The following is a 13,583-nucleotide window of genomic DNA, read 5'->3' as shown; positions in this document are numbered from 1 at the left end:
TGCAAACATATCTGCTCACAGTGGCTCCCTGGAGCCAACCTCTTCAAGTGTACAGATGGGGGCTAACATTAGGTCCACGGGCAGGTGGGGGCTAGCACAGGGTCTACAGGCAAGTAGGGGCTAGCACAGGGTCCATGGGCAGGTGGGGGCTAGCACAGGGTCCATGGGCAGGTGGGGGCTAACATTAGGTCCATGGGCAGATGGGGATTAACATTAGGTTCACGGGCAGATAGGGGGCTAGCACAGGGTCCACGGGCAGGTAGGGGCTAGCACAGGGTCCACAGGCAAGTAGGGGCTAGCACAGGGTCCATGGGCAGGTGGGGGCTAGCACAGGGTCCATGGGCAGGTGGGGGCTAGCACAAGGTCCTCTTTTAAAGTCCTTTGTTGCCAGGTGGTGGTGGTGCACGCCTTTAATCCCAGCACTCGGGAGGCAGAGGCAGGTGGATCTCTGTGAGTTTGAGGCCAGCCTGGTCTACAAAAGCTAGTTCCAGGACAGGAACCAAAAGCTACGGAGAAACCCTGTCTTGAAAAATCAAAAAAAAAAAAAAAAAAAAGCTGGAGGGCCATTAGCTAGTTAAAGTCCTTTGTTCCGGGCAGACGGCACCATATCTGCCCACCTAATCACAGAATAGACTCACTCTCATGACCACAGTCAGAGACCTGATCTTGACTCAGAAGCCGACCAACCAGCAGCTCACATCTAGGGAACAATGGTGCCAGGAGTAGAGCCTATGTTCAGATATTGCTCATTTCTAGGCTGCTTCATTTCTGCCCTGGGGACAAGGGAATGTCTGAAGGAGGAGGCTTCAAGGAAGGGAACTCCAGATGGCACACTTGCCAGATCAGACGAAGCTAGTCTGATGGTGGCGCTGACCGAGGGCAGTCCTCATGCCGGACACTGTCCTCTGCAGAGAGACCATGTTGCTTTTCATCTTTAGAGCAGTTCTGTAGGATTTGTCCCCATTAAAGATGAGGACTTGGGGGGGCAGAGAGCCAGCAGAGGACAGTGTGGTCAGAAAGAGGAGGCCAAACCTACTTGGAGTGTGCCAGCCCCTCCTCAGCTCCTGCCATGGGAGGTGCTCTTTTCTCACTTGTTTGAAATGTGCCCCCTGCAGGGTATCTCAAGTTCCCTCAGGCCTCACTCTTGGCATTCGGAATGTTGATGTCACATGGCATCCTTGGCTGCATGCCCCTCCCCTGCTGCATGAGTCCATGGTTCAGAGCTTCCCAGGCAGTCCCAGCTCAGAGAATGTCTGAGTTGTGAGGATTGAGGAATCCAAGCAAGGAAGTGCAGAGAGGCTTGGCTCCTTCGTCCTGGCCTCAGCCTCCACTGCACAGACTCCCTTGCAGCATGGTGCTGCTGGGAACCTAGTTTATTATATTTTACTTCAGCTAATTTGAACTGACTCCACCCCCATGTGGTTAGTGGCTATTGAGGAATACTGCTGTAACATGATAGAAGAAATACTAATTATTACCAAAAAGGAATAAATAGAATCTAAAGACTTATTTTTTTTCTTTTTATGGACATGTTAGAAGTAAAAATTTTTTCAGTATGAATACTATATTTCATGTAATTTCATGACATGATCATTATTAAAGCCAGAATTTAAACGTTTTTTAGCACTTTCTATAACTCATAGGAGCCCACCTGTCCATGCTGGCAATGGTCCCTAACGATTCTGCTTTAAGGTCCTGCTGGTGTGTAGGGTGTGCACATTGATCCAAACACAAGTGTGTCCTATGCAGCGGCCAGAAGTTTGTGTGTGAGAAGCATCACTTCACAGATGCTGGCTGAGCTTGCTGGCCTCTTTGGTCATGTGGGACAGTGGGCTATGTTTGTTTTTACCCTTTCCAGAAGGTCAGCTCACCCGATATTCTGAAAGCATTCCATCAAGAAGATCCCAAGCAACCTCCCAGTCCTGTCTTGAAGCAAGGCACTCTCCCGTCCAGTCCGACACACAGCGCTGTCTTCTCTGGAGGCCTGAGACATGTGAGTCTTGTCCCAATACTCTTGTAAGAGGTGTGGTTCTTAAGCCACCAGGGACTAGAGATGGAGCTTGGCAGTAGTGACAGGCAGAGCATGCACACGGCCCAACTCTGTTGAATCCCCAGCACCAGAAAAGAGAAACCAACCAGACATCATCCAACTGGCCTGGTAGGTAAGGCACGGTGCATTGAATGAGAATGGCCCCCATAGGCTTATATATTTGAATGCTTGGTCCTCGGTTTGTTGAACTGTTTGGGAAGGATTCGGAGGAGTGGCCTTGTTGGAGGAGGAACATCACCAGTGGCAGGCTTTCTTCAAAACCTTCTGTCATCCCCAGTTAGCTCTTTCTCTGCTTTGTGCTTGTGGGTCAGGTGTAAACTCTCAGCTACTGTTCCAGCACCATGCCTGCCTGCCTGCTGCAATGGCCCCCACTAATGATGGTCAAGGACTCACCCTCTAAAACTGTAAGCCCCCAGTAAACTTTCTACCATATGCTGCCTTGGTCATGGTGATTTTAATAGAAAAGTAACTAAGACCCAAGGGAAGGAATAGACGATGGTCTGTGGTCGACTCTGGAGGTAAGAGGAGAGTGTGGAGGTGATTTTCATGTAGTTTTGGAGCTAGGGAAAGCCTCAAAACACATTGAAGCTGTCTTTTCTGTTCACCTTTTAAAAATGCCGTCTCGTTGAGAACATTTTATACCTTCAGACAGTAACTGGTCATTGTGCTGGGTTTTGTCAATATGGAGTCATCTGGAAAGAGGGAACCCCAGTTGAGGATCCGCCTCCATAAAACTGGCTCATGGGCAAGTCTATTGGACATTTTCTTGATAAACGACCAGAAGAGGGCCCAGCCCTTTGTGCTTGGGGCCACCCTTAGGTGGTGGTCCTGGGTTACATAAGAAATCAAGTTGAGCAAACCACAAGCCAGGAAGCAGTCCCTCCATGGTCTTTGCTTCAGTTCTGTCTCCTGGTTCCTGCCTCGATCTCCTGCCCTGGTCTTCCTCCATGATGCACGGTCACCTATAGGCTGAAATAGACCCTGTCCTCCCAAAGTTGCTTTAGGTCACTGGTTTTATCTTAGCAATAGGAAGCAAGCTAAGACAGGAGAATAATAATGATGTGTTTCAAGGAAAAGTTTTAGATTTGGCTTTTTGTTTGGGTTTTTTTTTTTTGTCTTGTTTTGTCTTTTTTGATTTGTTTGTTTTTTTCAAGACAGGGTTTCTCTGTATAGTCCTATCTGTCCTGAAACTCACTCGGTAGTCCAGGCTGGCCTCGAGCTCAGAGATCTGCCTGTCTCTGCCTTCTGAGAGCTGGAATTAAAGCACGTTGTCACCACCTCTAGCTTCAAGGAAAAGTTTTAAAGTTTGTTTGAGACAGGGCCTCTGTATGTAGCCCTGGCTGGCTTGGAACTCACTATGTAGACCACACTAACCTGGAATTCACAGAGATCTGCTTGACTCTGACTCCCAAGTGCTGGAATTAAAGGCATGTGCCATTCTGTCCAGAGAAAATGGTTTAAAGTTTGATGGTCTCATTTATCAAGATTTTCTTCTCTGGTATTCGTGTGGTTTGTATCTTCATGGGCTGTGGAGATAGTGTCCTGTTCTGTCTAGGAGCTTTCGTTAGAATTTTCCTTTCATATTTCCATCTGTATTTTGACTCATTGTTTGGTATGATGCACAGGTTGAGGCTAACTTTATGTGGCTATTTAGTCAATACAGCATTCCTGTTTTTAAAAGACCGCCTGTTCTCTAGTGACTTGGTCATTTTGTCACCAAGTCTTATGAGCACGGTTCCTGTTCTGGACCCTGTCCTCTGGTCACTGGGCCTATATTTAGGCCAAGGCCATCTTGTCTTATTTGTGACTTTGCTTTATGTTTGGAGGTCTGAGGTTAAGGTGTATTCTTTTTCAAGATAGCTTCATAATGTTTCAGATCTGCTCTGTTTCTAGACCGCATGTGGAGTCACCTCTTGACTCATTTACTAAACAAACCTAATGATACTTAGGCCTAGATTTTTTTGCTGAACTCTGAGGCCTCAGTTAATGGTAGTTTTGATTGGTTCTGTGGTGCTATCACAGAGCAACACTGACTTGGTAATTTGAAAACAGTAGAAATTTACTTATGATTCTAGAAGATGGGATTCCAAGATCAAGCGGTGGCAGACTCAGCCTGTTGTGGGCTTCCTACTTCGTGGTAGGCATCTTCAAGCTGTGTGCTCACCTGGTGGAAATGATGAGGGGCTCCCTGTGGCCTGTTTTCTAAGTTAACCCCATTCATGAAGGCTCATAACCTGCTCACCTCCTCATATCATAGGTTTCAGTGCTCGTGTGTGAGGCTGGCTTAACACCAAGGGCTGTTTGTGTTTTAGAATAGTCTAGAAAGATAGATGAAAGTCAAGAGGACTTCTCCATGAAGATCAGGCGGGCAAGACTGGCTCTAGAACCTTCTTTTCTGGTATGGATTCCTATGGTGGACTCAAGGCAGTGAGAACGGCCTGGGAGCAGGGAGACTCTGGGAACGAGCCAGCAGGAGCCTGATGTTGACTCAAAAGGACCCTGATCCAGTAGAACAAAACTGAACTCACTTCTTAGCCTGAGGGGCTGTGTCCACACAGTTCCAGCTGAACTCACTTCTTAGCCCGAGGGGCTGTGTCCACACAGTTCCTGACATCCCACTAGAGTTGGCTCTATGTCCCTTCATGGAACAGGATGGCTTTCATGCAGCTCCAGAGCCAGCACGTCTCTACACTTGAGATGGTCCACAGGGTCCTGAGCACCTGCCCCCATCCTGCTTTGACCCCATCTGCTTCCTCCTCCCGTTGCTCCATCACTCAACCATGTGGTCAGTCACTGGGTCTCAAGCCCTAGGACACACAGAGACTTCCAGGTCACTCCCTAGTTCTCTGAATTTTGTTTGGAGGCTCCTTTTCAGAGAGGACCCTGTTGGTTCCCATTCACTCACCTGCTCCGGGCTCATGTCCTTAGCATCTTCTACCTGAGATCCACCTCACTTACCTGCCTTTCATCTGCTGATCCTTAGAACGCAACTCCCAAGTCCTCAGAGCCATGTCTGACACTCAAGCGACCCTTGATAAACACTCACCAGATGACGGGTCAGTCACCCACCATAGCCACTGTGCTCTGAGAGCCTGTGCTGAAGGCTTCTCATCTCCTGTGACCACATGTTGGCCACTGTTAGTCCATTTCACAATTGAGCAACCTGAGAGTTCAGGGGTAGGTGGTTCACTAGAGTCCTGCAGGGGTTGTAGAACTTGGGGTCAACTAACCCAGGGACCACAGAATAGCAGCTATGACCCAAGGCTTGTTGCACTCTGGTATGAACTGGTTTTTCTTAACCACACCGTCCTTGTTTCTCTCCCTATAGCTGATCTCTGCCCAGAAAACCTTCAAGAATTAAGGTTGGGCAGAGGAAAATGGTTCAGTGGGTAAAACTAATCATGATGTCCTGAGCTCAAATCCCTGGAACCCTGTAAAAACCAGATGCTGTGGCATGAGTCTATAATCCCAACAGAGACATGAGAGCACCCCAAAAGTTCAGGGCCATTTAGCCTGGTATAAATACAGGGGAAGGTAGGGACTGACACCCAAAGTTGTTCTCCGACATTCACACATGTACTGTGGCATGTGCACCTTCACACGAACATGTATTCATACGTACACATCATACACAAAAAATCAGCTGTTTTAAAAGAGTGTTAGGGCCATGACACTGAGCTAAGGAGGAAGACATTGTGGTGGGGTTTTTCTTATGATAATTTCTCTTGGCTCTAAACTCAGTAGGCCACTTCATTCTCATCCCTTCTAATTTTTTGTTTGTTTTGTTTTGAGACAGGATTTCTCTGTGTAAGAGCCCTAGATGCTGTCCTGGAACTAGCTCTGTAGCCCAGGGTGGCCTTGAACTCACAGAGCTCCACCAGCCTCTGCTTCCCAAGTGCTGTGATTAAAGGCATGCGCCACCACTGCCCAGCTCCTTCTAATTTTTTTTTGTGTGTGTGTGTGGTGTATTCCCTTCAAAGTTATGATGGTGACATTAGATTCTTAATTGTAATGTCTTCTTTTAAACCGAAGCAATATCTGTCTAAGGGATTCAAACTTCTACAAGGCAAATAACCACTGTGTTATTTCATGTCCAGATATGTGGCCTACCCTTCCTGGAGAAATTCACGACTCCGAGAAACCAGGAGTTGGCTAGAAAAAGCCTGAGAAATCTCTGCTTATACATAGAGACGGGGAGTAAATAGAGACAACCATCTAACCTCCCAAGTAGTGGAATCAGGGCAAAACCGAAGCAAAATCCTATTTTGGGACAATGTTAATAATGTCTAAAAATGCAAGGCAAGGGCCCAGAGCAGCAGGCATCTGAAAACCACATGGCAAATGGAAATTGTTGCAGCTTCCCTGGAGACACATGCACATATTCAAAAGCCTTGGAGGTGTCTGCCTCTGCCACAGGCCTTGTGCATGCTAAACACACCTCTTACCGCTGAGCCACACTCCTGCCCCTGCAGGTTCTCTCGAAGAATCCAACAGATGGAAGTATTTCTAAAGCCTGTCCTAAATGTTGCCCCACACGCGTGGATGTCCAGGGCAGCGCTGTTTACGATTGTTTCGATGTTGGAAATTTGGCAGCAACCAGACAGAGAACAAGCTGTGGTTCATAGGCACACGAAATGCTTTTAACTGCGCGACACCAGAATAAGGCAGACTGTTTGGGAGGGGAGTGATATTACTAATAAACCATAAATAAAAATGAAGTTGATGAGCAAGAGGCTTTGAAGCAGCTGGTACTCAGACAGGAAGGGTGGGGACTAACTAAAGAAGGGGCTATAGGGAGTCTCAGAGATCCTGGTGAGTGTGTGTATGTGTGCGCATGTGCAGGTGCACGCGCTCATGCTTGTGAACAGAGGCATGCGTGTGTCATATCATATGCGTGTGTCAGAATATCCTCAGGTGTCATCCTCATCACCCAAGCTACACTGTTTGAGACAGGGTCTCTTGTTTCCACTGCTTATACTTGGCTAGCTGGCCTGGTGGCTCCCAGGGATCCTCCTGTATCTGCCTATAGGGTCACTGAGATTACAGATGTGTTACTGCACCCAGCTTTATGTGGGCGGTAGGGTTACAGACTCAGATCCTCAAGCTCTGCTCGCATGGTAGCTGCTGAGCCATCGCCCTCCCAGCCCAGTGTTCTTTTTCTTAGCACGCGAGTGGGGAGAGATGAGGTCACCGCAGTTTTTTTTTTAACTACTCTTGTGCAATACACGTGATGTTCAAGTGCTGTATACACTTCACAGCCAAGAAGACAAGAACAAAGGAAGGGGTTCACCCAGCTTGCAAAGGGCCCCCGAAGGTGCAGAGTTTACAATAGACACACACTTTGGGAGCTGCCCATAGACCGGGTTCTAAGCCTCTGTGTCTTGTGACTGTCTGAGCTGTCACAGCCTTATAAAAGAGATTCGGGCTTCACAGATGAGGAAACTGAGGGAAATTGCTGGAGGCCACACAGCCAGCAGGGCTCGGCCAGAACAAAAGACTGCCTATCACCGGCTAAACCACTGTGTAATACTTTCCCTGTGTTCTTGGCTAACAGAATGTATCACTTTAAAAAAAAAAAAAAATTTCCTAGTTTTTCTGCCTTTGTGACATAGACAGGCCCAGGACTCAGTTTGAGGTGATAGTAGATGACCTCTGACCTTCAGGGGGTCTCTGGCTACTGGTGGGTGTATGGTCCTTGCTTGGCCTAAGTTGGCCTTTCGAAAGCAGTCAGAACCAGTGACTCCAACAGGAATCGGATCTGGGTTGCACTTTGGGGCCAGAAACTTTTGGTTGATTCAAGTTTACTGCTCAGGTTTTTGTTTTTTAAACAGGTTTCTGTGACAGCCCTGGCTATCCTGGAACTCACTGCAGACCAGGCTGGCCTCAAACTCACAGAAATCCGCCTGCCTCTGCCTCCTGAGTGCTGGGGTTAAAGGTGTGCACCACCACCACCTGGTTGCTTGCTCTGAAGTTCTATTCTGGCTCCAGAGAAAACAGAACTGAGTCCCAGACAAGGAACTGGTTGGAGGATTATCAGCCGCCTCCAAAGAATTTCATGTGGGGCAAAGTCCTTCTCTGGACTGAGTTTTAGGCAAAGGACCTTTTGAGGTTTTCCCCAGTCCTGGGCCTTGAACCTAGAACACCTTCTGCTTTGTAGGCGAGTGCTTTATCTCTGAGCTACAGTCCCAGCAAAAATTTTATCATAATGACTAGAATTCTTCAGTTCTTTTGGCAGCTGACATCTTTTGCCTGTCTTTGTTTTCAACACTCACTCGCTCTCGCTGTTTCCTGTCCCATGTGTCATCTTTGAATGTATACCGGCTAAGGTTGCTTTCCATCTGACCATCACAGGGTATGGTCAGGTGACATTTTTCTGGGGCTGGGTGTGGCAGTGGGGGCTGTATTCTTGGCATTAGTTAAAGCAGGTTCCCAGCCCTTTGAGTTGGTTTGGGTTTTATCTCTCTCTGCCAGTTATGACTTTCTGTTGTAGATTTTCTTGCTTTCTTTTCCGGGAGTTTATGGTGTGGAGGAGGTGGCTGGGTATTAGAAGCAGAAATTATTTAGTGTTCCTCTAAAGGCAGTACTGACATGACTACTCACAAATGGTGGCAGTTGTCTAAGCAAATTTAATAATGATGAGATGACCTAATCTTTTAGGCACAGCATCCTGGGATGCTTAGAGTGTGCTAATATCTGAAGCTACTTTCATTTTTATTTTAGGTGCCCATAAAACTTAAGGATAATCTATTGTCTTTGCACAGTCTACATAAGTCATTCTGTGTAGGCCTCTTCCTAACTGTCTGATTCTAGCCTCGGTCACTTAGTCTCACTGCTGCCTTATACACACCGTCCAGCTGTGGGTGCCATCTGGCCCAAGAGTTACGGTGAAAGAATGGCACATGACCTAGTCCACGTCATCCCGGTGACCTGCGGTAAAGATTGGATAATCTTTATTGCCAGGCAGAGACAGAAGGAGACAAGGTCTCCTGAGGATGCCTTGTCACCTTAGGAGTCACCAGGTGGCAACATGGGTTAGCAGCGGGCATGCCGGGTGCACATATCAGCTTAACGTGAGTTGGGTTGCATGCTCTGCGTGAATTGTGACTTACCGTGAGAGCAGAATAGCAAACTATTAACTGTGAGTTAATTTATTATGTCTGCCATTGATTTCAGGGAAGCTTAATTAGTATTAACAGCACCTGCACGGAGATGGGTAATTTTGACAAGGCTAATGTCACCGGAGAAATCGAATTTGCTATCCGTTACTGCTTTAAAAGCCGTTCTTTAGAAATACATATCAAGACCTGTAAGAACCTTGCCTACGGGGAGGAAAAGAAGAGGAAGTGCAACCCGTAAGTTGTTGGGTTTTGTTTTGCTTTAATTGAAGTTTGGCATCACAACATTGGATGTGTTGCTGATGCTAAGGTGAAGATAGGTCCATAGAGGATCAAGGTCCTGTTTTATAGGCCTTAGCATATATGGGAATTTGGATGCTCAAGGGGTGTTTAGAGCACATGAATTGCTGTAACAGATGGCAAGAGACGGAATTGCTAAGAATTAGCAGCAATTTATCCTCACAGTTGTGGATGCTGAGAAGCCCAGGGGCTGACAGAGCTGGTGTCTGGTGAGGGCCAGCTCCTGGTTCACAGATGGACACCGGTGCCTGTCAGTCCATGGGAGAAGCAGCTCTCTGAGGACTCCGTTCTAAGAGCACAGATCTCATTCATGAGGGCCACCCTTCCACCCAACCACCTCCACATACAGTCACATGGGAGTTAAGCTCCAACACACAGGAGTTGAGACTTAGGGGAAAAACATTCGGTGTGTGTCAGGGAGCTCTAGCCAATCAAGGGAGAGAGATGGTGCCCAGTAAAGGGTGCTGGAAGGCTGATTTCATAGAGGAAAAACAAAATTAACGTCAGAGGTCCGCCCGCCTCTGCCTCCCAAGTGCTAGGATTAAAGGTGTGTTCCACCAAGTCAGGCTTCCAAATAGTCCCTTTTATTTTAAAGAGGTCGAATTTGGCCTGATCTATTAAAATTGACAGCATGCATACAGGCTGGGGAAGTAGTCAGCATGCACCCTGTCATGTTTAGTTCTGTGCCCAATGCATACGTGTATCAGGACTATAGACTATAATAGCAAAAACTAAGACATCAAGAGTCTTCCGAGGCTAAGGAACAGTGATGATCAATACGGTACAATGATATGTAGAGAAATGGAGGGATCAAAGCTCCGTAAGCGGGGGAGGGGGATCAATCTCAAACATCATGCTCATGAGGGGACAAGGTGAGTTAGAGAATGCAGGTGAGCCGTTTCCCTTACGTGGATCTTTTGTGGGAAAGAGTATAATCTTTGAGGTCTCTGAGCTAAAGCTAAGTGTGAGTCATGAGTTTCTATTCTCCTCCTTAGTTCTGAGGGTTCAGGGGTAGCAATGGGTAGAGGTGGAAAGAGGGAGTCTGGCATGTATGTGGAACATCAGGTTCTGCGGTCATGTGGTCATCATGAAGCGGTAAATGAGGAACAGGGACAGATTCTAGAAGTAGGACCCGAGAGTAAGGCCAAGGCGCTTTACCTTCAGTCTTGAGAGAATGCAGCAGGGCTACACACTCAGCACTCAGCCTAGCTGTGTGAATCCGAAGTTACTCATACTGCACTGAGATCGCTCACGTTGAGGGCTGTAGGGGCATGTCCTGGTCAGTAAAGGGCTTGCTCCACAAGTATGAGGACCCAAGTTTGGATCCCAAAAACATCTGTGTAACAAGCTGTGCATGGTGTTGCATGTGATAGAGAAACGGAGACAGGAGGAGGCCTGGGGTTTGCAGACCAGACAGACTAGCCTAGCCAGGGAGCTCCAGGTTCAACAAGAGACCCTGTGTTGTTAATAACATTAGTAACAATAATAAAGCAATAAGGTGGAGGGCAATTCAGAAAGACATCAAACATCAACCTTTGGCCTCCATGTAAAGGTGCTTACATTCTCTTTCTCTTTCCCTCCCTCCCTTCCTTTCTCTCTCTCTCTCTCCCTCTCTACTCAAGTCAGGATGCAAATCCTGCCTATTAACTCAAGCTCCAGCAGGGAAGCAGGCTAGAAAACCCACTGATGCTACGTTGTACTCCCCTGAACTCTATGCTCACCCCATGTTGAGTTCTCCCTTTGTTCTTCTGCCTCTGCCCACTAGGTACATCAAGACCTACCTGTTGCCTGACAGGTCGTCCCAAGGAAAGCGCAAGACGCAAGTCCAAAAGAACACTCTGGACCCAACTTTCGAGGAAACCTTGAAGGTACTTGTGAGCCAGACATTCCTGAGTTTTCCCTATCCCAGGCTAGGTTTAGGGTCAGAGGTCAGCATGCCTCTTTGAAACTCTTGAGTCAGTTAAATATAATTGCAGACATCTATACATTTCTTCATGTCAATCAGTGCCAAGTTGATAGAAGGCAGACATCAGCCTTTGTAGTCTGCCAGACTCAGACACAGCTTTGGTTTAATGATTTCTAAGAAGACACAGGTCTCAAGCTAACAACTGGGTGCAGAACGACTTGAAAGACTGAACATCAGAGAGGCATTCTCCAGCAGAGGGTCCCAAGAGTGACGCTCCTGGGTTTTATTCTCCACAGAAGTACCTCTTTATTAGAATAGATGAAAACCATAGGTTTCATTTCTTTTTATGAAAAAAAAAAGCAGTTATAGGACCAGGGAGATGTCTCAGTAGGTGAAGTCTTGAGAACCTATATAAAGCCAGATTCTCAATGTCCTACAGCAATGTGGGAGGCGGAGACAGTGGAGTCCCTAGAAACTGGAGGACACCTGGTGGACACAGTGGCAAAACAAGAGACTCCGTCTCAAACAAAGTAGATGGTTGTTTTCTGATATCCAAAGGTGCCCATGCAAGTGCCTGTACTTACACGTACATTCATGTGCAGATATATATCCTACATACCAAATATACAAACCCTTCATGCACACATCATAAACATACCCATCATGCACATATTATATACACACCCATCACACACACACATCATATAGACACCCATCCTGCAATCCATTATACACACCCATTTTGCACACATCTTATACATACCCATCATGCACACATCATGTACACACTCATCATCCACACATCATAAACACACCCTTCATGCACGCATTATATATACACCCATAGTGCACACACCATATACACACTCTTTGTACACACATCATATACATACCCATCATGCACACATTGTATACACACCCTTCGTGCACACATTATATACACATCCATCATGTGTGCATCACATACACACCCATCATGCACATATCATATACATACCCATCATGCACACATTATATATATAAATACCCTTCATGTACACATTATATGCACACCCATCATGCACACATATTATACACCCTTCATGCACATATTATATACACACCCATCATGCACACATCATACACATACCCATCATGCACACATTATATAAACACCCATCATGCACACATATTATACAACCCTTCATGCACACATTATATACACATCCATCATGTGTGCATCATATACACACCCATCATGCGCATATCTTATACACACCCATCATGTGCACATCATACATACCCATCATGCATACATAGTATACACACCCATCATTCACACATCATATATATACCCATCACACGCACATCCTATACACACCCCTCACACATATACAAAGACAGAAAAAAATATAGAGGAATTATTTAAGTCTTCATCCTCTGTGCTACTGAGAAACGGAATTATGCTTTAGAGCAGAGCCGGGCCCTCATAATTTCATTTGAAGTAGAGGAAGCCCCAGCATGGGCTGTGACTGTTCCAGCCAGATGGGCTGCCTGGACCTGTAGAAACCCCAGCCACGACTGGCAACTCAGAAGCCCTGCTGTCTGGCACTGGCAGGGGCTTTGTCTGCCTTTCTTGGCAAGGAGTAGCAGTCAGGGGCCGTGTGGGGGCTGGCACAGAGCCTTGAATTCATTAAATAATAATAATAATAGCCATTGTTCCCTGGGCCTCTGCTCTGGCCAAATGCTTCATGTACACACTGAGGATGGTATTAGAATCTCCATCTGCCAATGGGAAATTGGACTTGGGGAGGTCAGGAAGCTTAGCAGGAACTCACAATGGAGAGGCTATCCTGGAGAGTTCATAAGGGTAGGAATCCCCTGCTCTGTTTTTAAACTGCAGATTCTGACTCAGCAGGTGTAGGCAGGGCCTGAAGTCTTCTGTTCCCTCAGACTCCTCTGCTGGCCACCCACATGTGGGCCACTGCAGCCAGTCTGCAGGCTGCTTGCTTGCTGGCACATTTTAGGTTGATATTGAAATATTCATCATAAGTCTGATAAGGTATTTTGTTGTAAGACTGAGGAGGCTCAAGAAATGAGATGTGAACTATTTTTAGATAAGTGTTTAATTATATAGTTCAGTTTAAAAGTCTTTCTTGCCTTATTTAAGTTACATGCACGATCTCAAAGAAATCACAATCACAGTCTTAGGCATGTTTTAGGGTCTTAGGGG

The 13,583-nt window shown here is 46.6% G+C and overlaps 1 protein-coding gene across 2 annotated transcripts in view; it reads left to right on the top strand.

Annotated features, from left to right (window-relative positions):
- Positions 1–13,583, top strand: part of Sytl3 (synaptotagmin like 3) — a 55,074-nt gene that overhangs the window by 33,568 nt on the left and 7,923 nt on the right. For both annotated transcript variants that reach the window (XM_057761990.1, XM_057761991.1), the window contains 3 exons: positions 1,859–1,993; positions 9,224–9,402; positions 11,231–11,333. In XM_057761990.1, the coding sequence (XP_057617973.1) occupies positions 1,859–1,993; positions 9,224–9,402; positions 11,231–11,333 (417 nt within the window). The remainder of the gene's footprint in view (positions 1–1,858; positions 1,994–9,223; positions 9,403–11,230; positions 11,334–13,583) is intronic.

This window comes from Chionomys nivalis, chromosome 2 (assembly GCF_950005125.1).
Source record: "Chionomys nivalis chromosome 2, mChiNiv1.1, whole genome shotgun sequence".
Classification (NCBI taxonomy): domain Eukaryota; kingdom Metazoa; phylum Chordata; class Mammalia; order Rodentia; family Cricetidae; genus Chionomys; species Chionomys nivalis.
The sequence above is the reverse complement of the archived record's forward strand: the minus strand, read 5'-3'. Positions and strand labels throughout refer to the sequence as shown.